This window comes from Hyperolius riggenbachi, chromosome 10, assembly GCF_040937935.1.
Source record: "Hyperolius riggenbachi isolate aHypRig1 chromosome 10, aHypRig1.pri, whole genome shotgun sequence".
Classification (NCBI taxonomy): domain Eukaryota; kingdom Metazoa; phylum Chordata; class Amphibia; order Anura; family Hyperoliidae; genus Hyperolius; species Hyperolius riggenbachi.
The window spans coordinates 66,512,244-66,538,799 of record NC_090655.1 but is presented as its reverse complement, the minus strand read 5'-3'; the positions used below and the strand labels follow the sequence as shown (position 1 = coordinate 66,538,799).

General features: G+C 44.1%; 1 protein-coding gene across 14 annotated transcripts in view; it reads left to right on the top strand.

The window, feature by feature from the left end:
- The window catches only part of ABLIM1 (actin binding LIM protein 1), a 440,123-nt gene that overhangs the window by 412,946 nt on the left and 621 nt on the right, over positions 1 to 26,556 (top strand). For 5 of the 14 annotated variants that reach the window (XM_068257412.1, XM_068257404.1, XM_068257403.1 and 2 more), the window contains 2 exons: positions 7,731 to 7,791; positions 11,058 to 11,420. In XM_068257412.1, coding sequence (XP_068113513.1) covers positions 7,731 to 7,791; positions 11,058 to 11,173 — 177 coding nt within the window. In that variant the 3' untranslated portion in view covers positions 11,174 to 11,420. Of the gene's footprint in view, positions 1 to 7,730; positions 7,792 to 11,057; positions 11,421 to 21,260; positions 21,336 to 24,944; positions 25,026 to 26,556 lie in introns of those variants that run through there. The other 9 variants (XM_068257410.1, XM_068257409.1, XM_068257408.1 and 6 more) reach the window with 6 other exon arrangements.

The window sequence follows — 26,556 nt, the reverse complement described above, 5'->3', positions numbered from 1 at the left end:
CTTGTCTCCTAGGGCATTTTAGAGTTTATAAAAACCACATTTAAAAATAAGAAAAAGAAGAGCAACCTGCAGCCATGTAAGGCTCAGTTCCCACTTGCGCCGGATCAGCGGGAGTGGACAGTGTAGTGTCCACTCCGATGGTCCGCTGTAGCCCAGGACAGATGTGTTACCCCATAGGCTATATAGAGGAATGCATCCACCTGCCCAGGATTATCCCAGATGGGGCATAAGTGCAGTCTGCTTATTCCTATTTATAAAATAGGAGACGTTCACTGACAGTTTAGCAATAAGGGGGAGAGCAGTTCTAGTGGGAACACACCCTTATCAATACTTCTATAAATCAGGGCAGGCACACTGCAGAGCACTTGCAGCGCAGTACCGAAAGGGATCAGAGTGTTGGTCTTCGTCCAACACTTTCATCCACAATGGCTGATGCTGTGACAAATTAAAATTCAGCAACCATGCCTGTATATTTAAATTACCAAAAGGAGCTGACGCAGCTCCCCTAGCAGCAGCCATGTTTTCACCAGTACTGGAAAATGCATAGTCCGACACAGGATTGAAAAGGGTTAATGTGTCATAAAATGTTAATTACTCCCTACTTAGTAATCTCTTATTACTGCCTTCGGTGGGAAGGAGGATGTTCACTGCTGGGGTCTCCGGTGTGGCTCTCTAGCTATGCCACTGGGATCAGGGCTAGGGAAAGATATAAAGATTGGGATAGGTGGTATCTGTAGGGTTAGGGTTGGGTGATGATTAATGTTAGACAGAAGGCAAGGAGTGAGGTGTTGAATTTGTTTTGGTAATTGAAGGACAGCAACCATTCATCTGTAGAGATTACTGGCACAGGCTGCAATAATCAGTCCCTTCCTATCACTCTTTCTAAAAGTAAAAGTAAATAAAGGTTTTGTTGGAGCTGGGCTTTAATCTTTTAACCAATAATTTAATTTGTTTCTTACAAGTGCTCCAGGCTGATTTAATTTAGACAATGTTATTTTGTTTCATATTTATATTTCCTGGCTATGGCCAGGAAATATAAATATCCATGGCCCTTTTTCCACTGGCTGTGATCTGCTTCAAAAAGCAGATCGCAGCTGTTTTGCGGATCTCTAAAGCACTGTAATTTACATGTAAATGGCGATGCTCTAGGGATCGGCAAAGCGGCTAATTTAGTCTCTTTTATCCTGCATGCAAACATTGGGCTGTGCGATTCTCGGTGCAATTGCACTTGCTTTCCCGATGGGTAAACGGCGTAGTCACAGCTAGTGGAAATTGCTGCTTGCGTATACGCACCACAGTATGATCGCGGGCAGAAGTGCAGGCAGCAGTGGAAAAGGGCCCTTATGCCATCATATGATGCCACACATAGGATGAAAGTCAAGCTGAGCGTTTAACAAATATGGAGACCTGGATACAACAGAGCGCCTACGTTTAAAAAGTAGAAATTGTTTATGTAGACTGAATATAAATAGTTGGTAATCAAAATAAGGCCTAACGCGACATACACACACTAGGTCAGTGATCTGCAAACTTGGCTCTCCGGCTGTTAACACTTTCCTCTCAGAGTTTTTCCTTAAGGGAGTCGTTTCTTTTTGTTTTTTTTTACAGAAATGCACTCTCCCTTTTACTCTCTCTCCCATTCTTACATGGAACGTAACACAGTAACATGGTATATCTTATTTTAAAGGACACATTATAACGTTTAATTTCATACCGTATTTGGACAGTTTGGTGTCTTCTATTGGCTGGTAGCAGAGAAGTTGGCCAAAGTATGGTACATCTTAAAACAATTTCCTGGGTGTAATCCTGGCCTGCGTGAGCAAGTTTTGCAATAATAGGTGTTTTTTCGCCTGCCACCTGGTGTCTTCCTGTCACTGCACACTGTGCAATCTTTGGTGTTTCGATTGGGATTATTAGCAATAAAATGCTGGATACCATTTAAACACTCCTCCACATCCAATGAAGGGCGGCCATATCTCCGCTGAGGCCTAGAGGCTCGTTGTTCGCAAACCAACTCAAGAATTAGGTTCTTGCGGTAGCTGATATGATCCTTTGGTTCATGTAGATGCAACTGGTTGTAAATTATGAAGCTATTCATTACTGCCAGCTCCAACAACCAAAAAAATGGTCTTCCTCCACCACTTCAGTGACTTCTGTTGAAAGTAACTACTGGTGTAATGATCAAATCGGTCAACCGCTCCCATGTGTTTAGTATATTCTACGACTGCTGTGGACTTCTCAACATTTTCAGTCACTCTACCTTTCATTGTTCTCTGCTGTGGTGTTGTTGTAGTAGCAGGGTAGAAAGTGCTAAGCATGTGTATAATACGCTTATCCTTCCATGCCAATACCATCTCTTCACTGTCAAGTTTCCAAGCACGAACTTCACAACTCTTCAGTTTCAGTTTTTTTTTTTATCTCACTTGGTAGACCTTTACGATTGGGCATGACCATTCCAGTTATGTGAATTTTTTCTTTTAGTAACTCTTGTGCCAATATGTGAGTGGTATAAAATCGATCTGTAAATAAATGGTATCCATGTCCACAAGTGGCTTGTTTCATATTTGGACAAAGATGAGGGACAATGTGTGCTGAAAATGGCAAGTCTGGCCTTGACAAGCTTTCCGTAGTTGCAGATCCATAATACGGTTCACACGAGGTATCCAGTCTCACAATCAGCCATAGAAAACACTCGTAGGCCCCACTTGCTTGGTTTCTGAGGATTGTACATCTTGTACTTTGATCTTCCTTTGAAACTAATTGTGCTTTCATCAAACACTACATTCCTATGGGGTATAAACAGACTTCTGAATCTTTCTTTCATATGCTCTGTCAAGTTCCTGACCTTCCAACCCCTAGTTTGAGGGCCTTCAGGACCAGTGATGGGTGGTGAAACATGTAGCATCCAATGGACTAAATCGCTCACGAGAAAAAATATCTCCAAAAAAGGGGGTGTAATTGATCCACCAAGTTGAGAAAAAATCCTGGATAGATCCCCTTTCTTGCAGTGCCATTTTAAGAATTACTCCAAAGTATGCCTTTATTTCCTGCATAGTAACATCAGTCCAGCTCCTCCAGATGGATCTGGGTGAAGGAGGGTTATTTTCTAACTTCCTTTTGACATAATCATTTGTTTCATTCATAATTTCTTCTAAAAAGGCCGGTGTAAAAAAAAAAAAAAAAAAAAAAAAAAATCTAAAAAACCCACTGACAGTTTCTGGAACATTAGCTGCAGGCAGTTGTACCCCTGCATTACACACAGTAAAGGGAAAATTATGCAGCAAGCAGTCATTGGTAGGAGAGAAGCTTGCCCATTTTCTGTGATCACCATCACCCTCCCCACTTTCATCAGCCTCGTCAATATCAATGTCATCACTGTAACAATGATGATCATCATCAGTGACAGTATAGTCACTGTCATCATCATAATCCTGCACATCTGATTCTGAGCTGCTTTCATCCATAATCCGCTGTGCCACCTCAGGCACTGTCATTTTTCTTTTACCTGCTGCAGAAGATGCCATTGCTCCGCTCTGTAAGGAATTTGCAATGAATATTTTAAAAAATAACCGGAAGGGATCTGCAAGAAGGAACATGCAAGGGATCTGCCAGGAATCTGCCAAAAGTAATCTGCAAGGGATCTGCAAGAAATCTGCATGAAAAAACCTGCAAGGGCTCAGCTAGGAATCTGTCAGAAGTAATATGCCAGGTATCTGCCAGGAAACTGCAAAAAAAAAGGCCATGCAGAAAAGCAAGAACAATCAGCAACAACAAAGCAAAGTTGATGCTGCTACTTCCTGCCAGCGTTGATCGCCCACTTCCTGTTTAGGGGAGGGGGGTACCATTTGTGTGGGCATGTAGTTTTACATGCCCAGTAAGTTTAGGGAGAGAGATCGGGCTTTGCGTGCGGCCAGAAGCGCCGCAAACCGCTGCTGAAAAAATGTCCCCGCATAACGGGACATACGACAGTAACGGGAAATTTGCGATGTCCCGCTATGCGGGACATACGAGTGGTGAGGGTTAAGGAACTACAAGTCCCACAATGCATTGCGGGAGTTTGACTGTCAAAGTCATGATTCATAAAGGCATTGTGGGAATTGTAATAATTGCAGTATTTGTATAGTGCCTTTCTCCTGTCTGACTCAAAGCGCTTGCGAGGCAGCCACGAGAGCGCACTCAGTAGGCAGTAGCAGTGTTAAGGAGACTTGCCCAAGAAACTCCTTACTGATTAGGTGCTGGCTTACTGAACAGGCAGAGCCGAGATTTGAACGCAGGTCTCCTGTGTCAGAGGCACCTTCCAGCCACTGCCACTTCCTTAAAGGACAACTGAAGTGAGAGGGATATGTAGGCTGCCATATTTATTTCCTTTTAGGCAACACCAGTTGCCTTGCTGTCCTGCTGATCCTCTGCCACTAATCCTTTTAGCCATAGACCCTGAACAAGCATGCAGTATATCTGGTGTTTCTAACATTGTTGTCAGATCTGACTGGATTAGATGCATGCTTGTTTCTGGTGTTACTCAGACACCACTGCAGCCAAATAGACCAGCAGGATAGCCATTACTTGCTAGGAAATAAATATGGCAGCCTCCATATACCTCTCACTTCAGGTGTCCTTTAACAGCTTGAGAGCCAAGTTTGCAGATCACTGCACTAGGTTAAACTGAGCCAAGGAGGCCGATATAGACCACCTTGAACAAAAATATAAAATGTTTATTTTATAGAGGCACCTAACCCTCCCTCTCACGACAGAAGCCTCTTTGTAGTGTGCCGCATGTTGTCCCCAGGGCTGGATTTCTGGAAAGGCCACTGTCAGGAACCGGCCCGCGGCACGCCTGCGTATACGGTTCCCGACTGCGGGTTTGACCAGATTAAGCGGGGAACAGCCTTATTCAAGCTAAAACAAGGCTGGGACCCCTCAGAACACCTCTCACTGCCACCACTAGCTGTTCGCTAGACACTTCCACTCTGCTGTTGAGTCCTCAGCGCGCACTCCGCGTTTTCGTATTCGGGTCAGCTTTGCGCTTAGGCCAAATACGGGAATGCCACGTACCCACACACACACACAGTTGCAATCTTACACTGTCGTGAAGCAAAGACCCACTAACAGTCGTTCCGAACGATACTGTTAGCCACTCTGCTGTCGCTACTCGCACTGGCGTTGTTCGTACGTTGGGTCAGCTGCGCGCTTAGGCCAACGTATGACAAACGCCCTCACACACAATGCAATTACAATTTCATACGGTAGTGTTGCTCAAGCGTACAATTAGGCATGAACTTATACACGGTTACACTTCAGTCTCCTTTAGGCTATGAGTGTTAGTTTAGTACGGCAGAAGTCAAGCTTATTAAATAATAATTTAATATTCCAGAAAAACATAGAACAATGCAGAACTTAATATATACAAAAGATTACAAAAAACAAAGTAAAAATAGTTACAAGATAAAAGTTACAAAGATAACACACACGGATATTTGCGTAAAAATAAAAATGGGGATTAAAAAAACATTACCAATTTGAAGGTCTCAACGTTGTCGGCAGGAGCATGCCGCTTGTTCGACCAGAAGTCGAGATCAACTCTAGCTATGCGCTAACTCCAAGAGCAGATACCGGTGGCTGTCCTGGGTCAGCTTAAATAGTCTGAAGTGTCCCCTGGGGCATTTAATGTCCAGCCCCCAGGAACTAATGCACTTTCCCCGTTTGTGACATCACCGAACGCTTGTCATAATCTTGAGAACAACAAATATCCTGTTGACATGTGTTAGTCTTTTCCTGACTAGGCTTGCTTTGTGTATTGAGACAATGGGCCGTCTCCTGAGTTCAAAAAGCCAGGCAGATAATCCCATTAGCAGAAACTCAAAGCCCTTCATGTGGTCAAGACAATACCCACTTCCTTGCCTATTGAAGGGGACTGGTCCATTCACTGAAGACAATGGCAGCTGTCTACACTAATACAAAAGAGCACAGCTTACAGTTCCTCTGGATAGCCAGAAACAGGTAATGAGGTTCCCTTTGTCTGTCTATTGACACCACACACAATCACCTTAATAGTCCATGAAGCTAGCTGCCACTATCTTCAAGTCATACTGGCTGACCTCCACCTCTGAAAGATATACAGCGGACATAAAAATGATAGAATAGGTTTCTGTACTCCCTAATATCATCAGCACCTCAATATATCTCCACAGCCACCATGGTCTAGGCCTTGGGCGGCAGCTGGCCCAGATTGTTGCAAATGGAAGTTGAGGTTGCAAATGGAATAGAAATGATGGAAATAGGGAGCTTCAGCCCAAGGGAACTGTATAGAACTAAAGGAGGCTGCTGTACTAAATGTTAGACATGGAAGAGGGGGCTGCACAGAAATAGGAGGGGGTGCTGCACATGGAAGGGAAAGCTGCAAGAAAGTTGGCCTAGGGGCACAAAAAGTGTAAATCCAGCCTTGGTCCTCCTCCCTCCTCAGTAGGACACGTCACTAGCATAGCATACCACTGCGCCTGTAACATCAGACTCTGAACTGAAGGATGGTGTCCCAATCCCTGTACTTGTGTATGAGGCTTTAGATCAGAAATATAAAAAGCATGAAGTGAGTTTAGTTCCCCTTTGAGTGCCGTAGTCTAGAGGCTACATACAAATGTTTTATTCATTATGATAATTTCCTCAGTAGAGGGCAGCCTTCTATGAATATTACTTTTACATGATGAGTTGCAACGTTATTATATGTAATTATTAGCCTGGATACCAGAGAGGCAGGAGGGAGATATTCACATCTCTCACGTGTGTCCACATGTGTGCAGCCATAATTAGCAGGCATAAAGCTAGCATGCGGCCTGTATTGATTTTCATTTAATATTAATGAGAAATAATTTACCTAAGGCGGCCAGGAGTTAGTGCAAAATGTCAGATCTCAGCGGGACCCAGTCAGCTTTCTGGTCCACTGCTTTCCTTAAGGTGTGACTCCGCTTTCACGGATTACTGCTAGAAACAGCGCAAAACTCTTTACCTATAACCAGTCATCATAGATCTCTCACCATGGATCTTGGTGGGGGGGACAGGCCGGAATACATTAGATGGGGAAGACCTGAGAGTCCCGGAAGGCCCCCCAGATTTCCAGTAGATCTGATGACACAGAAACAGCATAACAAAATCTGGTGCATGCATCTCCTGATTGACCTTCATTGAAAATATCGGCAAGCTGGTGCCAAAGGGAAATACATTTTTTTTGTATTTTTTTTTTTTTTTTTTGGCAGAGTTCAGGCGCCGGGCAGCACACAATTCAGAACTCGATAATTACATTTTACTTTAGGGGGGGGGGGGGGGGGGAGGGGGGTGTGCAGGTAGGGGGCGATTAGGGTTAGGCGCCAGGAAGGGTGTTTTTGTGGGTGGGTGGCAGTTAGGCTTCAGGAAGGGTGTTTGTGTGGGCGAGGGGCAGTTAGAGATAGGCGTCAGGAATGGTGTTTGTGGGCGAGGGGTGGTTAAGGTTAGGCGCCAAGATGGGTGTTTGTGTGTGTGTGGGTGGGGTGGCACCAGATTATCCTTGCCGCCCATATTATATTTTGGCAACGGTTATGAAAGCAATTGTGTATTTTGTCCTAGAATGGCATAGAGTCAGAGTGCCGCTTAATGATTTTTGAGTCAAGTATTGCTAGAGTTGGATGTTATTGTAATATTATGTGAATACCTATCAGAACCTTAGCAGTGACCCCCTCTCTCTCATTTCTGCTCTCGTCCAGCCGATATCCACAGACTTTGCCCAGTATGACAGCTATGGGGATATCAGCGGTGGAGATCAAGGTAAAAACACAGCCCCGTGATATGGTTTGGTTTATAACTAGTAATATTTACAATTAACGTCAACCTGTAGAGTTGCGAGTCATTCAAGCCCGGATCCTATAACACTTCTGAAAGAGAGCTGTGATATCTGGCACGAAAATCTATTAGCATCAGGTCCTTTAACCCTTTAGCAGCCAGTTTATTTACAGGCTTGCAAGTGCGCCTGGCCAATTTATATTTCTTGTTACATTTCCCAGCTTCTAATTAGTACTGTTGTAATGTGAATTTATGGCCTCTTGTCACTAGGGGGCAGTGTGAGACAATAACAGAGGATTTCTGCTTCCAGTTTCTGTATTTTCTGTTAGTGTAGAGAGATCAAAGCATTCCAATAATTTACAGCACAACGAGTTCTGCTAACTGAGGTCAAAAGCAGTGCACTTATTTCAAACGAGATAATGCTGTTGAAGCTGCTAATGGGTTAAAGGGAACCTGAAGTGAGAGGGATATGGAGGCTGCCATATTTCCTTTTAAACAACGCACATTGTCATGCAGATCCCCTGCCTCTAATACTTTTAGCTACAAACACTGAACATGCAGATCAGAGGTTTCTAAAAAAAAGATTAGTTGTGTGCTTGTTTCAGGTATGTGATTCAAACACTACTGATATTGTTAAATAGGAAATAAATATGGCAGCCTCCATGTACCTCTTGCTTCAGGTTCCCTACAAGTCCTACAGATGCGCAGTAGGATTGAGATTGTGGGGCCAAAAATAGCCTGATCTGAGGAATTGCATTATCTTTTTCCATTGGTCGCAATTCAGACACCCACGTGTCCATTGTAATTGCTTTCATCAACCAGAAGGCAGCATGGTCACATGACTGGTCTGCAGTAACACAGCCCCATACAAATTTAAGATGCCTATTAGGGCATACCACGGGCGCTAATGTAAAATATCTGCTATTGGGCCCCAAAAGCAGAAATTTGGGCACCCGATAAAGAGCGGGCACCGGGCCCATCTAACTGAAATTTATAGTTTTGAAATTCGTTTTGAGAATAATTTTTGTAAAGGGTTTTTTAGGGTTAGGCGTCAGGAGGGGGGATTTTAGGGTTAGGCGTCAGGAATGGAGGTCTTAAGTTTAGGCATTAGGAGGGGGGAGTTTTAGGGTTAAGCGTCTGGAGGAGGGTCTTAGGGTTAGGCGTCAGGAGGGAGGTCTTAGGGTTAGGCGCCAGGAAGGGTGGTTTTAGGGTTAGGCGTCAGGAGTGGGGTCTTAGGGTTAGGCGTCAGGAAGGGTGGTTTTAGGGTGAGGCATCTGGAATGGAGCTCTTAGGGTTAGGCTTTAGGAGGGGGGGTCTTAGGGTTAAGCATCAGAAGGAGGGGTCTTAGGGTTAGGCGTCAGGAAGGGAGGTCTTAGGGTTAGGAGTCAGGAGGGAGGTCCTAGTGTTAGGCGTCAGGAGGAGGGTCTTAGGGTTAAGCGTCTGGAGGACGGTCTAAGGGTTAGGCGTCAGGAAGGGAGGTCTTAAGGTTAGGCGTCAGGAGGAGGGTCTTAGGGTTAAGCGTCTGGAGGACGGTCTAAGGGTTAGGCGGCAGGAGGGGGGTCTTATGGTTAGGCGTCAGGAGGGGGGTCTTATGGTTAGGCGTCAGGAGGGGGGTCTTATGGTTAGGCGTCAGGAGGGGGGTCTTATGGTTAGGCGTCAGGAGGGGGGTCTTATGGTTAGGCGTCAGGAGGGGGGTCTTATGGTTTGGCGTCAGGAGGGGGGTCTTATGGTTTGGCGTCAGGAGGGGGGTCTTATGGTTAGGCGTCAGGAGGGGGGTCTTATGGTTAGGCGTTAGGAAGGGTGGTTTTAGGGTAAGGCGTCAGGAAGGGTGGTTTTAGGGTTAGGCGTCTGTTGGAGGGTCTTAGGGTTAAGCGTCTGGAGGAGGGTCTAAGGGTTAAGCGTCAGGAGGGGTGGTCTTAGGGTTAGGCGTCAGGAGGGTGGTTTTAGGGTTAGGCGTCAGGAAGGGTGGTTTTAGGGTTAGGCGTCAGGAAGGGTGGTTTTAGGGTTAGGCGTCAGGAAGGGTGGTTTTAGGGTTAGGCATCAGGAATGGAGGTCTTAGGGTTAAGCGTCAGGAGTGGGAGTTTAGGGTTATTCCATCTTCCATGCAAATGTAATGCACATCGTATGCAGCTTTGTATTGGTTCAATCAAAAGTTGTCAGGAAGTAAATTTGATTAGCTCAACTCCAAGATGCATACAGTGTGCATTAAAACTGCATGTCAGTGGATGCATACACACATCCATGCAGTAGGAAGGCCTACAGACTTTGAATACTATGACCAGATTATGTAGGTAAGCGCTCATACATGGAAGTGGTAATATCAGGCATTTAAAATTGCATGCGTTTAGTCACATGGTGTATGGAGTATCTAGTACCTAGGAATAATGATGGTCATGTCTAGGAGAACTCATGGAGAAGCATGTGATTTGTTTGATCAGCTGATAGATTTGCAAAGTTCTGATTTGCTGTGATCACATCCTGCTTTAGCACATGATCATGACTAGCAATTCCGAGACTTACATATCTATCACCTGACCTAACTGATCACATGCTTCTCTGTGAGTTCTCCTAGACATGACCATCACTACCTATAAAAAATGTTGACTTTTGCAAAATAAAGTATTCACATGTTTTTGGGCAGCCAGCTGGGTGTTGTAGCTTCACAATTTTTGAATACATCAATATACTCAGCTATTCCAAGCCACACATCATAGTTAGTTTAGATAGGTCTTAAAGGACACCTGAGGTGAAAATAAACTAATGAAATAAACAATTGTATCTATCTTCCTTCTCCTAAAAATGACTTTTTAGGATATTCCACAGGTTTATTTTATATTTAAATCTACTTTTCAAGTTTTTACTGTTTTATTGTCTTTTCTCAATGACACATTTATTGATGTATGCTAGAGCTAAAATTTATGAACTATTGACCCTTTTTATCGCTTTCCTGCTCTCAGAAGCCATTTTTTGCTAGGAAAGTGTTTTATAGTTGTAATCAGTGAGGGTCACACTGTAGTCTGACTCAGTCAGGAACTGCCACTTACATACCTGATTAACTCTTTCAGGCAGAGGAATAAAAAAAGGAACACAGCATAGTTATTTGTGTACTCGGCCCTGTACATACACATGTTTATCTCATCATGCCATATGTCACCTCAGGTATCCTTTAACTAGAACTACGGTGATAAAAGTGTGCAGGTAATGCCTTCATATAGTGAACTAACCATTCTATTTCTGCTTTTTCCCCACAGATTTCCAGGTAGGTCCCCCAGCAACTTCTAAGGTGCTTTGCTATATTGGCAAGTGCGCGGCCTTGTGCTCTTTGCTTACCCTCCACTCCAGTCTGCCCGCTTGTGGTGTGTCATAAATCTGCCCTTCTAAGCTTATTGTTGGAGAGGTGGAGATGACCTTTATCTGTTTGTCTGTCCCTCATCTGTCTCTGTCTCCTGTAGCGTCCGTTTATTCTGTTAGGTGTGTAGGCAAACGTCCGTAGTTGTGTATGACTGTGTGTTTGAGGGCACAATCACTGCCTGTAGTTCCTGACCATATAGAGAGCTCCAGGTCCGACACAGATGTATCCACTTCATAGAACATTACATTACAATAGAAATAAATAAATACAAAGTTTAGAACCTCAGTGAACCATGTCTGCCTGCTCACTCCTGAGAGGATCAAGGCTTGATGCAGCAATGTGTTAACTTTCCTATTTCACAAAAAGTATTGCATTTTTTTTTTTTTTTTTGCAAAACTAAAGATAAAATCATGTGCTGTGAAATAATGAATACATGCTGCCCAATCTTGAGATTTAAAATGTGATTGAGTTACACGGATGGGGTAACCTGTGCATTTGAATGGGGAGATTGGAAAGGCCACTATGAATATCAGGTCACCTGATCTTCCTGTTGACGCCCCTTAATACACTGCCATAAAAGGACTGCCCACAGGCAAGGTAGAGGCAAATATTTGCATGCCAGGAAGTGTGGCATCACAACTTTTTCCAGAAACCACTTTTAAAACATTAAAAAAAAATACATATATATTTATGAAATCCCACAAAAGGTGTCGGAAGCAACTGCTGCAGCTTATGGTTGGCTGAGCTAAGGGAGGGGCTACAGAGAGAGGGAGGCAAGACTTTGCCTCTCTGTAGCCCCTCCCTCAGCTCAGTCAATCATAACCTGCAGCAGCTGCTTCAGACACCTTTTGCGGAATATCATACATTTTTTTTTTTTTTTAAAGGTTTCAAAAGTGTTTTCTGGAATAAAAGTAATAGCCTTCTTGCTGTAATAGACATAAGGGTCGCTGGCAGTCTAAGTACACACTAAACGTTATTAGATATGACATTTCTGGTGTATGCCTAAATGAGACTTACACACACAGTTGCTAATTTACTGACCAAAGCTGTGCCTACGCTCATTTCTGGAGGTTCTGACATATTACTTATATATGGAGCGAGAAGCGTAAATGCTGCAGGTAGTGCAGGAAAGCATAGCCACAATGACTATAGTATTACTCTGAGATATTAATTCTGACTCAGCAAGCAACAGGTTACTTTATCTCATAAGTACAATTCCTGTTCCTGGAAATCATTACATTTAATTTTTAATTATAAAGGACCCTGAGGGCCCGTTTCCACTATTGCGAATTCGCATTGCCAATACAAGTGGATGGGACTGTTTCCACTTGTCAGGATTCCTTTGCGTTTTTCTGTGCAGAAAGAATCTGCACGGCAGAGCCATCAGAACTTGAATACCGCTATGCGAATCGCATACAATGTATTTAATAGGGAATTTCGCATGCGGCATTGGTATGCAAATTTTCATGTGAATTTGCATGCAATTCCGCATGGAATCAATGGAAAAGCACACAGGCACTGCCATGGTTAAATTCGCATACATCGCCATCCATGCAAAATCGTATGCGAATTCGCATGAAAATTCGCATACATCCGCATGCAAATTTTTACCGCGGCGATTCCCACCGCATATGTGGAAACGGGCCCTCAAAGTTAAAGGTATATGGAGGCTGCCATATTTATTACCTGTTAAACAATGCCAGTTGCTTGGCAGCCCTGCTTATCTTACTGGCTGCAGTAATGTCTGAATAACACCAGAAACAAGCTTGTCAGAAACATCTGATCGGCATGCTTGTTCAGTGTCTATGGTTAAAAGTATTAGAGGCAGAGTATAAGCAAGACAGCCAGGCAATGTGATTTGTTTAGTAAATAAATGTCAGCTTCCAAGTTCCTCTCACTTCAGGTGCTCTTTAACCATAGAGTGAATGGATTATAACTTATTCGTGCCATCTGCTACAGTCTTTACCCCAGTGGGGAAATGTTCCCATACATCCTGCCCCAGTTACTGCCATGGACCACCCTGTCTATAACATCTACCCTGGTGGTCAGAAATGACAGGAAACATTTAGATCAAGACAATACAAATAACATTTACATCTAGCTTTTCTCCTGGTGTACTCAAAGTGGCAGAGCTGAAGCCACTAGGCTGTGCTCTACAGGTAGTAGCAGTGTTAGGGAGTCTTGCCCAAGATCTCCTCACTAAATAGGTGCCAGTGTTATGTCTGATTGTACTACCCAGAAACTTCCTTCTACACTGCCTCTCAAGCATGCTCAGTGGCGACTTAAATATAATTCCCCTGAAATATCTCTGTAGCCACACCTCCTACACTCCCCTAATGTGCAGGGTAGGGAGGGACCCCCAAAACTACCTCTGTGCTAAATGGCAGCCTCTGAACCCTGCTGGTTCTGAGATAGGATACAGGCTCTCGGGAACCAGCGGGGCTGAGGGGCTGAAATTTTGCACATAGGTAGTTCCCGGGATCCCCTCCCTTCCCTGAAAATTTGGGGAGTGTAGGAGTTGTGGAAGCAGAGATATTTGGGGTAGCATAATTAAAAAGCAAATGTGGCAGCTAAGGCTCCTACTGCGCGTGCGGGGCATCACAAATTTACAGGCAGCACGATCAGACACATCACCTGCTTACTGAACAGGAAGAGCCCAGATTCAAACCCTGGTCTCCTGTGTCAGAAGCAGAGCCCTTAACCAGTACACTATTCAGCCATTAGATCAGGAAGTGAAACTTGTGCCAGCAAATCACAGTCACTAGCTGCTTATACGTTAGACAGCTGATTAACAGGACTGCCAATGAACTGATAAGCATCGGCTTTTATTTCCTGCATAAGTAAAGCTCGGCATGTTAGGAGAATAGCTGCAAAGGAAGCATATAGACTGTAGTCTAGAAAATAAATATTGCAGCTTCCTTCAGAGGCTACTCACACAGGCCTGCTGCTGGCCAGGATATAGTGATCTAACACAGTGGAAGTGCACACATATTGTGTTGATGTGTAGTGTGAGTGTGATGGGTCCCTGTCACTGTGTATTGTGTCCTGTATAGCCACCTGTCACTGTATGTCCTGGTCACCCATCTGTGTCATAAGGGCTGCATATTGGCGAGATCCGGTGGTCTGCGTTTTTACCGCACAGCGCTGTATTATATGATGTCCTGCAATGCAATCCTACAGCCTGGTGACATAGCAGGTCCTCTTCAATGGATCGCTCCACCCAAAACTCCTCTCTTTGTTGGTAGGTGCTGGACCAATCTGTTTCTTTTATCTCTCAGGGACCCCAGCTAGGAGGTCTCTGCCTTCCTGTTTTCTCCACCCTAAGGGCCCTTTTCCACTAGAGCGATTGTGATTGCTGAATCGCAAAATCGCAAATCGCTAGTGATTTTTAAATCGCTAGGGTTGTTACTTTATCATAGAAAGCATGAGAAGTATTTTCCACTACAGTGATTCGATTTGGAAATCGCTAATCGCAAATCGCAATCGCTTGCTGGAGCGATTTTTACAATGATAATGCACTGCAAATGAAAATCGCAAATCGCAATCGCATAACAGAATTAATGAAAAATCGCAATCGCAATCACTGGCGTTTGTGATTGCGATTGCTAGTGGAAAAGGGCCCTTAGAGGTGGTCATTAATTGGTTAGTAATTCTGGTTCGCAGACAAATTTGTGTACAGATTGGAAGTGAACCAATCAAATACATTTCCTGCCTATTGGGATTGGTCCAATTCTAAAGTGTATACAAGTTGCATCCAGACTGCAGGCAATTCAGAATTATTAGCATCTCGCTGACTGTCTATACTCAGCATATCTCCTGCACCCAATTTTACATCACTGTTGAGTTATAGGGAGCACAGTTAGAGTGAGGACAATCCAAGCGGTCAGATATCAACATTGCTAAAAAGCCCACTATGCATACCTCCCGACTTTGAGATAAGATAGAGGGACACTTGAGCCACACCCCTAAGAACGCCCCTATTCATGCATACCCTATAGATTTCATAAGGAACATATGTTTTATAATTCAAACCCCACTGGTCCTTTCTATCCTGGTTCATTATCCTTCATAATAACATTTGAAAATAAGAAATATATCAATGTAAAGGATGGGAATAAAATTTCACCACATTTAAACACATTCTTCAGTAGAAAAATTATATATTTACATAGATCTGTTCTGTGCTGCGGGAGAAAGAGGGACAGGGTTCCCAAAGAGGGGCTGCCCCTCCAAAAGAGGCCGTTGGAAGCTATGCACTATGGAATTTCCAGTTTGACAGGAACCAGAAACTTGCAGTGGTTAATCTGACTCAGGAGCCAATCCAGTTATTACATCAGCAGTCCTGAGTGTGATTATTCCTATGCAAATACGCACCACCCCTGCTACTTCCTGTTATTGGGTAATCCGTATTCTTAAAGGGAACATAAACTGAGATTCCCGCGTTGGATCCCCTCTACTGAGGAGGAAGGGGGAAGCCTCTTTAGGATTAAGAGGCTTCCCTCTCCAGAGGTATGTACCCCACCAGGGCATTTTATTTCTTACAGGTACACTTTGGGAAAAGGGAGGTATATGGGAAGGGAATAGAAGGAGGCACTGGTGGGGAAAAGAATTTAAATTAGATTGCTAGCCCACAGATTGCCAATATAGGCAGCCTTTCCAGTCTCTACTGCTTCAATATACTGCTTTAAAGAGAACCCGAGGTGGGATTTAATAACGTTAGTAGGGCACAGAGGCTGTTGTGCACATTATCACCAGCCTCTGTTGCCGTATAGCGTGCCCCCAGGCTCCCAGTTGCCCCCCCGTGCTAGCGACACACAGGGGAGCGGCAATGTAGAGGAGGCGGGGGAGCGGCGCTGAATGGCAGCACATGGGTAAACAGCATGCAAGCGACAACCTGTATGTTGCTAGCACAGCGTTATTACGAGGGACAGCTCAGCATAGGGGGGACCTTGGGGCACACTATACGGCAACAGAGGCTGGTGATAGTATGCGCAACCAGCCTCTGTGCCTTACTATCATTATTAAATCCCACCTCGGGTTCTCTTTAATATGGTTCCTCCAACCACCAGAGAGCTTGACAGTGACTCACCACAAAGTTTGTTCCTCGCTGTGCTGCTCTGTGTAACAGTTCAGACCTCAGATCAGCAGTAATCTGGCCGCAGTGAAAAGACATCCAGGCGAACGGTGCATAGTGACAGCATGTATACTTCAAATACAGGAAGTGAGCAGTGATGTCACTTCCTGTATACACACTGTCACTGTTCGCCTGGCTGTCTCTTCACTGCTGATCTGAGGTCTGAAGTAGGCCGCAGGGCAGCACAGCAAGGAGCGAGTGAGGGGGAGCTGAACTTTGTGGAGACAGGACCAGTACAAGTGGCAGGTGGGCAATAAAGTGGCAGGCAAACCTCATGTGTACCACCTGGCCAACAGAAAAGCACCACCACTGGTACACGTACCACAGATTGAAAATCCCAGCATTAGTGTACTTTAGGGGAGGGAGCCAGCCAGCAGGAAACCTCATAGGGAAATTCAGCTAATGTGATTGGGTGGACAGCAACCTCTCCAACTGCTGGGTTTCTAATAGGTTGTAGTAAACTACACCCACACTATTTGGCCAATCGCGTTGCTTTGGGCTGTAAGAGGGAATTGGGATTGGAGAACTGCTCCCTATAAGGTTTCCTGCTGGGTCCCTAATTAGACTAACCCCCCACCAAATCCACCTATAACTTAACATAGATACCACTTTTAGGTGGACCAAAGCATGAATGTGCCAAATAATCCTTTTAAACGACAACTGATGTGAGAGGGATATGGAGGGTGCCATATGTATTTCCTTTTAAAACAATACCAGTTGCCTGGCTGTCCTGCTGATCTTTCATGCATCTGAAACAAGCATATGTGGCTAATCTAGTCATACTTTAGTAGGAAACTGATCTGCATGCTTGTTCAAGGGCTATTAGAGAAAGAGCATTAGCAGGATAGCCAGGCACAAAAATGTCCTGATAGTTCTAAGCAGCACAGCTTACTTTTATCTATGCAGAACCTCCCTCATTAGCTGTAAAATAAATTAAAAAGGGACCCTGAACAGTGATAAAGATAAAACAAATCTGAAGTTACCTAAGGCTTCCTCCAGCCCCCGTAGCCCACAAGGTTCCTCAGCATCCCTTGGGTCCCTTCTGTGGTCCTGCTGGTGGCCCCGTTAGCCTGGCAAATTTGGCCGAAGTCGTGAGCAACTGCGCATTCCGTCCGCTCACCCAGCGCAATCACGTGTGTTGCTGTAAGCCTCCTGTGCATGCACAGTTCTTGAAAGACTTAACTGCTCACGACTCGGCCGAAGTTGCCAGGCTAACAGGTCCGCCAGCGGGACCAGGGAGGGGACCCAGAGGACGCCAAGCGGGCTAAAGGAAGCCCAAGGTAAGTCCAGATTTTTCTACAAGCACCTCTCATGGGTATGCCTTTAAGCCAGACGACTTCCAACAAAGTCCTGCTATGATCCCTCTGGAGAAGCCTCTTCCAATGGCCACGCATGTCACTTCCTCTTCCTGCTTCATTCAGTGATGCACTTTTCTAACAGAGAAGACAGGGGTGACCCGGAAGTTATAACATAGCCAAGATGGCAGCCATGATTTTTAAATTGAAAATCGAACAAAAACTATTTGGTGCAGAACAGCGATTCAGGCATCAAATGAAAGAGCACAAGCTACAGAAAGGTATGCATTAAGTACTTAGCAGTACTGGTCGGAGTCTCTTTAAAGGCATACCGATGAGAGGTGCTCGGAGTCCCTTTAAATATACTTTGTTAGAATTGGCCAGGAAGCCCCACCTCAGCCACTTCCTGAGTGCAAACTCATAGAGCAGCGTTCGGTAACACTGCACACTTCACGTTTCATGTCATATCTGAGCATGGCAACCAATGCCCTACCCAAATGCAACTACATGGGGGGGGGGGGGGGGGGGGCGTCTGTCCACCGCCCATGCCGAACGCTAACAAACTCCCGGTCGGTGGTCTCGTGATGGTCAGCTAATACTTCTGACTTTCTGACTCCAGAGCTTGAAATCGGACCAATCAAATGCACTTCCTGTCAATTTTGATTGGCTCAGCTGTAAGCTGCATACAATTTGCATGGATGCTGGAATCACAAGCATCTCATTGACCATGTGTCTAGAAAACGGGCTTCAGAAATCCTAGACTGACAGGAGAAAAGGTACCATATATATGAGGAGTGCCTGCAGCTGGGCTGTAAGCACTAACGAGGTCTCTCGATGAATAGTAGCACACTGTTAAGTGCTTGTCCTGCAGCATTGCCCTGCTCTCCATTGTTAGGGACTCCTGCTATGCAGCTATTGCCCTGCAGGACATCAAACACAGGATGTTTAACATACAGTGGAAGTCTGGTCAAAGCTTATTTTCAGCTCTGGATATTGTGCGGTAGGGTTAGAACCTCTATCAGGTGCTTATTGCTGGAAGTAAGAGAATGTCTACCCAATAGAGACAAACAATAGAAACTTGATAGAGGGTTTAAATCCACATTAAAGTGTTTTGTGTTTGTTTTTTTACTGAAACAATTTTTTGAGTAGAAGCTTCACTTTAAAGGCTGAGCGTAAACAGAGTTTTTTATATGCATGTATTGGAACTATATCTATTTTAAATGAAGTATACAGCATTTCACTAAAAACCTGCAGCATTTGCAAAATAAACATGGAAAATATCTTTGTACCAACAGCAATCCATAGAAACTGCCTGTTTACTTCCTCCTCCCAGCGGGTCTGAAGCCACGCCTCCCTACTGGAGACGGGCAGCTATGATAGAAGATAACTGAGCAGGGAGGCATGGCTTCAGATGACAGAGCATTCATATCACCCCCTCCATCCCCATGTGACTACAGCTGGAGTGTATTAGACTGACTGGGAGGGAGCAGGCAGCTATGGCTCGTTTTGAAACAATTACATGTTCATCTTCATAATTAAAATAAAGGTCTATCAAAAGTATATTAAAAACTGTGTCTAGACTGGGGCTTTAAAGCAAACTGTAACCCAAAAAATAAATTGCTAATATAAGATCTGGTCACTACTCGTTTAGTTTATATGAAGCAGAAGCCCCCCAAGATGTATTTGACTGGCAGCACCTGGAACCATAGACAGAGAGCATATGACATAGGCATATGTGAGTTCATGATCTGAGCATGCCCAGTAAAGGGAAAGGAAACACTTGTGTGCAGGCCCATCCTTTTACTGAGCATGCTCAGTTCATGAACTCAGACATGCCCAGTTCACATGTACCGCCACAGGAGCTTCTGGTTGAATCATTTTGGGCAGCTGCAATGGGGGAGCCTACTTCATATATGGTAATGCATTATCGGCCAGAATTGATATTGGAGATTTTTGGGGATCTTATTCTTGACCCCTAAGCAGTTGTGAATACAGAGACGTTGGGGACAGCTGTAGGGACAGAACATTTCAGCTTTATTGTGGATGGCACGGTCTTGCCGATGACACCACCCGGTAATGCAGTCAGCGTGCCAATGTTACAATAAAGCATCTATAAGCTGTATGGTGATTGTGGAGTGTTGGAGGTTGAAAGGGACATTCCAGTGTGAGACAGTTATCACAGGGCAGCAGAACTTTAAAGCAACATTCTGAACTTTCTGCTACCTTTGTAGTCATTCATTCACCAGCCATTACTTCACTGCGGTATCTTTGGGGGGCAGGGCCTGTGTGCAGTGCAGTAATGGCTGTTAAAGTCTTGGCAGGTGGAAGAAACCAAGTGAAGGGAGACATACTTGTCCCCAATGGCAACTTTCCCAGATCTCGTAATTCTGAGTATTTTGTTTTGATGCAGACTAATGTTGAGCATTAGTTTCACCTGCTGTCCTATGAGTGACTAAGGGGGTAGTGAAATGTCAGAATTTTAACTGTTGCAATTCTTTAAAAGGGTAACATCACCCAAAACTGGTTGTTCAGTTTTAGGTGGACGCTTGATCACCCAACTTATGTCTCTTGGCGACTCCGATAGTAAAAAAAAAAAAATGGCCTCGGCTTACTTTCCGACTCTGCCCCCGCCCTCTTTTTATAGCTATGATAAAGTCTAGCTAAGAGTCTCCCTCCATCTGCTGCAAGTGGAGTGCTTTTAAACTCTTGTTTTGGATTGAGTGGGGAAAGACTTGAATAATCTGTCTGTCTCCTAGGGGAGATTCTCATCACCTCTGGTAGAATCATGGGTGACAGGAAGTGATGTAATATTCTTAAAGGACACCTTAAGTGAGAGTGATATGGAGGCTGCCATAATTTTTTTTAAACAATACCAGTTGCCTGGCAGCTCTTCTGATCTCTGGCTACAGTAGTGTCTGAATCACACACCTGAAACAAGCATGCGGCTAATCTAGTCAGACTTCAGAAACATCGGTTATGCATGGTTTGGGGTCTATGGCTAAACATATTATAGGCAGAGCATCCGCATAACTAAAGTATGTCAGTCTCCAAACAATGCACATTTCTGACTGAAGTCTGACTGGATTAGCCAAATGCTTGTTCCAGGTGTGCGATTCAGACACTACTGCAGTCAAAGAGATCAGCAGGACAGCAAGGCAATGGGCATGGTTTAAAAGGACATAAATATGACAGCCTTCATAACCCTCTTACCTTTCAGTTGCCCTTTAAGTGGCCCCTGGTAAAATCAAAACAAAGTTTAACCCTTCCTCACTTTATCCAAAGAGGGGGGAGGGGTAAGACTTCCACTTTATCATGAGCCCAAAAATGGGATGGTTGAGCAGAGCTGGTAACACAGGTGGGAGGATGTCATTTTGGGAGTCGGTGAAAAATATGAGAAATTGGGTTATCAATCTACCTGCATCCACTCAAAATTGGAATTTCAGTTCTGGGCGGATCTCATCTTGAAGTGAAGTGTAACAGACTCACCCCCTCTTTCCCCCCTCCAGTCTTCCCCGCTCAGCGCTCTTCTGCTTAGACCTGTCTGTCCGCTGGTCCTTAACCCTTCCACATAGCTGCATGTGTGCCGTTAACCCATAGAGCTGCTGTGTAGGAAGCGTAGAACCCTCCCCTGCTTCTGTGTAACTAGTGCTTCTCTGAATGTTTCTCCACCTAGTCACTGCCCGATGGTCACGTTCCCGCCATGAGAATGGATAGGGGCGTCTCTATGCCCAACATGTTGGAACCAAAGGCAAGTCTCCTTCATACGTTACAAGAGGTGGTGCTAACGCTTGCTGGGGACTGGATTGCACTTGGGGTGCTCAGCTCTCACCTGTTCTCTTCTGGTGAAGGGGGCGCTATCTGTCTTGGGTTCTCGGGGCAATGATAATCAAAGGGGGAAGGGCAGAAGGCTTTATGATTCTGAAATGTTCAATGGTGGGTCAGATTATGTTGGGATGATTTTTGTTTGTGGCGAGATTCAAAAAGGGTAGGTTCACCCAAAATGAGTTTGGGTGGATCTATGAATGTTGATTTACCCACCCACTTCTTGCATCTCTGAAGAGCTGAGGTTTGTCTATGAAATTATTTGGCTCTGGGCAAACACACAACTATTGTTTAGAGCGTTCTACGTATTGGAGAACAAAGCCATGTAAAGATACACTTAAAACAATAGCCACTCCAGCTTTAAAGAGGAGAGCAAAATCTAGTGTTTGGATAAATAAAAACAAAAGAGAACAAGTTGGTTGGTAACCGGAGGAATGTTTGGTCCTGGACCACGCACAACAGCTAGCAAGTCAAACTGTTCCTAATTTTACCAGAGAGGATGGCCGGGCGCTGGTTCAATGGGGGTGAAGGAAGGTTAGCTTGACAGCGGTTTCACAAGTCTCCTCACTTTGTTGAAGCCTAGCCTGACAGCCGTTTCACAGGTCTCCCCGCTTTGTCAGAGGTCTCTGTAGTAACTGTATTGGCCAAAGTGGGTAGACTCATGACAAGGGCTGTCAGGCTGACCCTCCTTTACCCCCAGTGTTTTTTTGGTGCCTTGCGGATCGAAAATAACGTCTTTACTGTTTTTAGGAACCAGTGCCCGGCCTTCCTATCTGCTAATATTGTGAACATACTGTTTTGGACAGAAATCCCTGACTAGAATATTGTTATAGGTGCTCCTTGGTACAACTGAAGGCCGTTGACGACCACTTGTTCTATAAACAGATGAGATAGTGGTCCTTCAAAATAATGACTGTTGGCTTTCTATTGCACCACGGAGGAGATATTTTTCTGTATCTCCAAGAACTGTAATAAGATCCTCTCTACAGAACAAAACAAGGGATCTTCTAGCTTCCTGGAAAAGCAGTAGTTGAGAGATATGAAGACCTTTATGAAACAAGGGAGGTTTCCAGGCCTCAGAGCACCAGAAATTTAATTTTTTGCTCTTTTGTTAAGGGTGGTTTCTCAGCATCTTAGAACATCAAAGGGTGAAAATTGTCATCTTATATATATAAAAAAAAAACCCCTCAGGCTTTCATAGGAAATCCGTAGAGCTATGAGGCCCTCCATAAATCAAAAGATCTTCTGGCATCCTAGAGTACTGGAGTAATTAGAGCTAGTTCTCTATAAATTCAGTGGTCTCCTGGCTTTCACAAACAGCAGGTAGTAAGATACGAGTTCCTACACAAAACAGGAGAGTCCCGGCTTCCTATAATGCTTGAAAACTAATATATGAGTATCTCCATAAAACAAGCAGTTACTTAGCCCCCTAGACCACCAGAGGATGAAATATCAGCTTCTCTATAAACCAAGGGATTTAATGGCTTTTGAGACTCCGAAACAAGGGGCCTTCAATCTAGGCCTTCTACAGTACTGGAGGGTGAAATATAAGCTCTTCTCAATAAGGAGTATCTGGAATTCCTATAACACCAGAGGGTGAAATATGAGCTTTTATACTCCATCCTCAAAGAACCAGAGTGTGTAAAATAATCACCTTTATGAAGCAAACGGTCTCTCAACCATCTAGATCAGTGTTTCTCAGTCTTGCTAATATATGTTCCCCTTTCAGTTTGTCTTCTAAATATGCCTTGTCATGAATCACACTAATTAACCAACATTTATAAATGTATTATATGTACGCCTCATTTGTATACTAATGCTTTGCAAGCAACCCTTTGAGCATTAAAAAAAATAAAGTTTTCTAACTTTTTGTATAATTTATTGTTATCAAATGCAGAAGTTTTGTATTGCTTTCACCAGTGGTGTAGCTAAGGAGCTATGGGCCCTGGTGCAAGTTGTGCATTGGGGCCCCCCAAGCATGCTATACATAACAATTGATACGGTTCACCAAAACCAATAAAGTTGGAGGAAGGGGATGGGGAGCAGTTTGTTATTGATTACTGCTATTCAAAGCATCTATAGAAGTGATTATTATCAGCACAGGACTAATAAAGAGGTGGTTGAGGGTGGGCTCCATGGGGCCCCTCTAGCCCAAGGGCCCCGATGCGGTCGCTACCTCTGCACCCCCTATTGCTACGCCACTGGCTTTCACAAGAAAAAGTATCCCCTCAACCAATCATAAATGTACCTGTTGGGGTATTTCTACCACATGTTGAAAAGCATCAGAGGGTGAAATTTGAACAGTTCTGTAAAGCAAAGGATATCCTGACCTCCCAGAACACCAGAGGATGAAGTGTTAGGTCCTGGATAAAACGTGGGGTCTCCTGGTTTTCTAGAACACCAGTGGGATACCATTCCCCTACAAAGGCAGAGGCCAATCAGGCTCCTAAAGCACCAGAGGATGAAATATATCAGCATCTCTTTTAAGGAAAAAAAAAAAGGAGGGGGGGGGGTATCATGGATTGTTAGAGAGCACTGGAGGAGTTTCCCTTAACATATTGGGATTCCTAGAACACCAGAGAATGATATGAACCTTTGTGTAGGGAAATGGTGGTTTTAGAGTACTAGATTGAGAAACGTGGATTTTTTTAAATCATCGGGCTTCCTGGAACACCAGAGGGGAGGGGCCGATCTCATCAATAAAAGAAAAGACTCCTCCTAGAGCACCAGAGGATGAAATAATCAGCTCATCTATAAAACAACCGGTTTCCAAACCAGTCCTGTGTAAGGGACTCTCAAATTGTTTCATATTCTACAGAATAAAGCTAGAGAGGATAGACTCCAAATTGACTTTAATAAGATATTTAGAGCAAAATGAAAAAAGCCCCAAGAGAGATTGAAACCTGTTGGGTAATAGGAATGGTCAATTAGATGCAAATTAATTTCAAGTTGATGCAGGATTATGCTAACTTTGTATGCAAAGTTAAGCAGCTTGAAGATGGACCAATCAAATTTTAATTCTCAAGCTGCATAAATCTGCATACAAAATTTTCATAATGCTGCATTAACTTTAAATTATTTGCATCTCTTTGACTAATTCTACTGGGTAAATCAACCCTCCACAATTTAAACTGAAGTATCCATGTTTGGGTGGACTTGCCCTTAACCAAGCCTGTGTATTAATTATTCTAAGGTGTAGCCTGTGTGACAGGCATAAGAAGTGGGAGTAAAGTCTACAAGTTATAGGAGGGGTTCTAAGATTGAGCAGTACACAGTGATGCCATCAAGCTGGGAGTCCAGTGATGTCATACTGGTAATCGGGGTTCAGAACAGTTAGGATTCCTAGGGAATATTGTATGTGTCCCTCTGCAAGAGTGGTTTAGCCTAGCCTTGGAATGTGGCTCAGTGCTGCCCTCTTGTGGTTGTAACAATATGCCCCTCCCCAGTCATTCATACAAAACTCTGTGTACACAAGCATTCATTCTGCGTGCTCATGGCTGTGTCCAGTAATTATCTGTTACTTGGTTTACCCCAGATCTACCCCTACGAGATGCTCATAATAACGAACAGGGGTCGGAACAAAGGCCTTAGAGATGTGGACCGGACCAGACTGGAGGTAAGAAAAGACCCGGAGATTGGCAGAAAATCTTTTACTATGGAATTAAATACTATTTACAGCTTCACTGAATCAGGACCAGGGCCTTTTCTCTAATGAATAGTACCTCTGAATATGTTTGATGTTCATATAGTTATGTTTTGACATTGAATTGTTTTTGAACATGAGTGATACTCACAAAACCTTCCTCACACTATGTCCTCTGACATTTTTCAACTGTATGCTCCTTTTTGATTGGCCTGATGAAGCGGGATTGAGCCCGTGAAACGAGTTGCCCATTTTTTACTCTGGAGTATAAATAAATTGTTGTTGGACTGTTGATGCCACAGTCCTTCCTTTGTTTGCTTTGTCTTCATGGATCGGATAGGTCCACCATTGTCCCATTGGTTTTAAGCTCGTTTAAGTGACTTTGATTCTATTGACGCCTCTGGAAAGCTTCTACATATTGCTAAGTCCACCCTTGGTGGAGGGTTGTACCCATCTTTTTCCCATCTACAGAGAGCGACTTTTAATCCTGAGTGGGGTCAGGTTAATCTCCCCACCTGCCTTCACAGTGGTTGCCTAATGGTAACCCTGGTTTGTGAGTATTAAATTGTTACATTACTCATTAATTTTCATCTATACAATATCACACTATTGGGCTCTTGGTGTCCCGCCTCCCTTTATCATGAATAGGGATGATCAAGGAGATGCAAATAAAAAAAAAGGATCAAGCAAAAAAGTCTAGAACTGGTCTTGATCAGGATGGCTGTTAATACACCTGGTATATAAAAATACTTCTGTATTAATTTCCCACAATCCCCAGCATGGCTGAAGTAGGAGTCATACTTGATGGTTATGCACACACCTCATTCTGATCACATGGGCATCTAAAGAAATGTAAAAATTACATCTCCACATTCTGGGATTTTCTAGCTCTGCTACCCTCTCCCATTTTTCAAGGCAAATAGAGCACATATGATTTTGGACATGTGTTATCTTATAAGTGCGGGGTCTCTGTAGCACTTAACTGTACTCCCCTGTCAGGGTGTGCTCCCCTGTACCAATTATTGTCCCAGTTGAGAGCAGTTTTTCTATATATTTTTTCAGTAAGCTTTAAGTGGGCACTTGACACCTGAAGTGAGAGGGATATGGAGGCTTCCATATTTATTTCCTGTTAGACAATGCCAGTTGCTTGGCTATCCAGCTGATCTTTCATGCACCAGTAGTGTCTGGATTTACCACATGCTTGTTTGGGGTCTATGGATAAAATTAGAGGCAGTGAATTAAAAGGCAGTGGATCAGCTAGACAGCCAGGCAAAGTGCATGGTTTAAAAAAGAAATATGGCGGCCTCCATATCCCTCCCACTTCAGTTCTTTAAAGGAAACCTGAGACAATTACAAAAAAAACCACTAAATCATACCTGTGGCTTCCTCCAGCCCCCTTCAGGCTGATCGCTCCCTCGCCATCCTCCTGCGCTGCCTGGATCCTACACTAGCTGCCCCGTAATTCCTCCAGTCGAGGCCCATGCCCGGCTGCCCCATCCCCCCC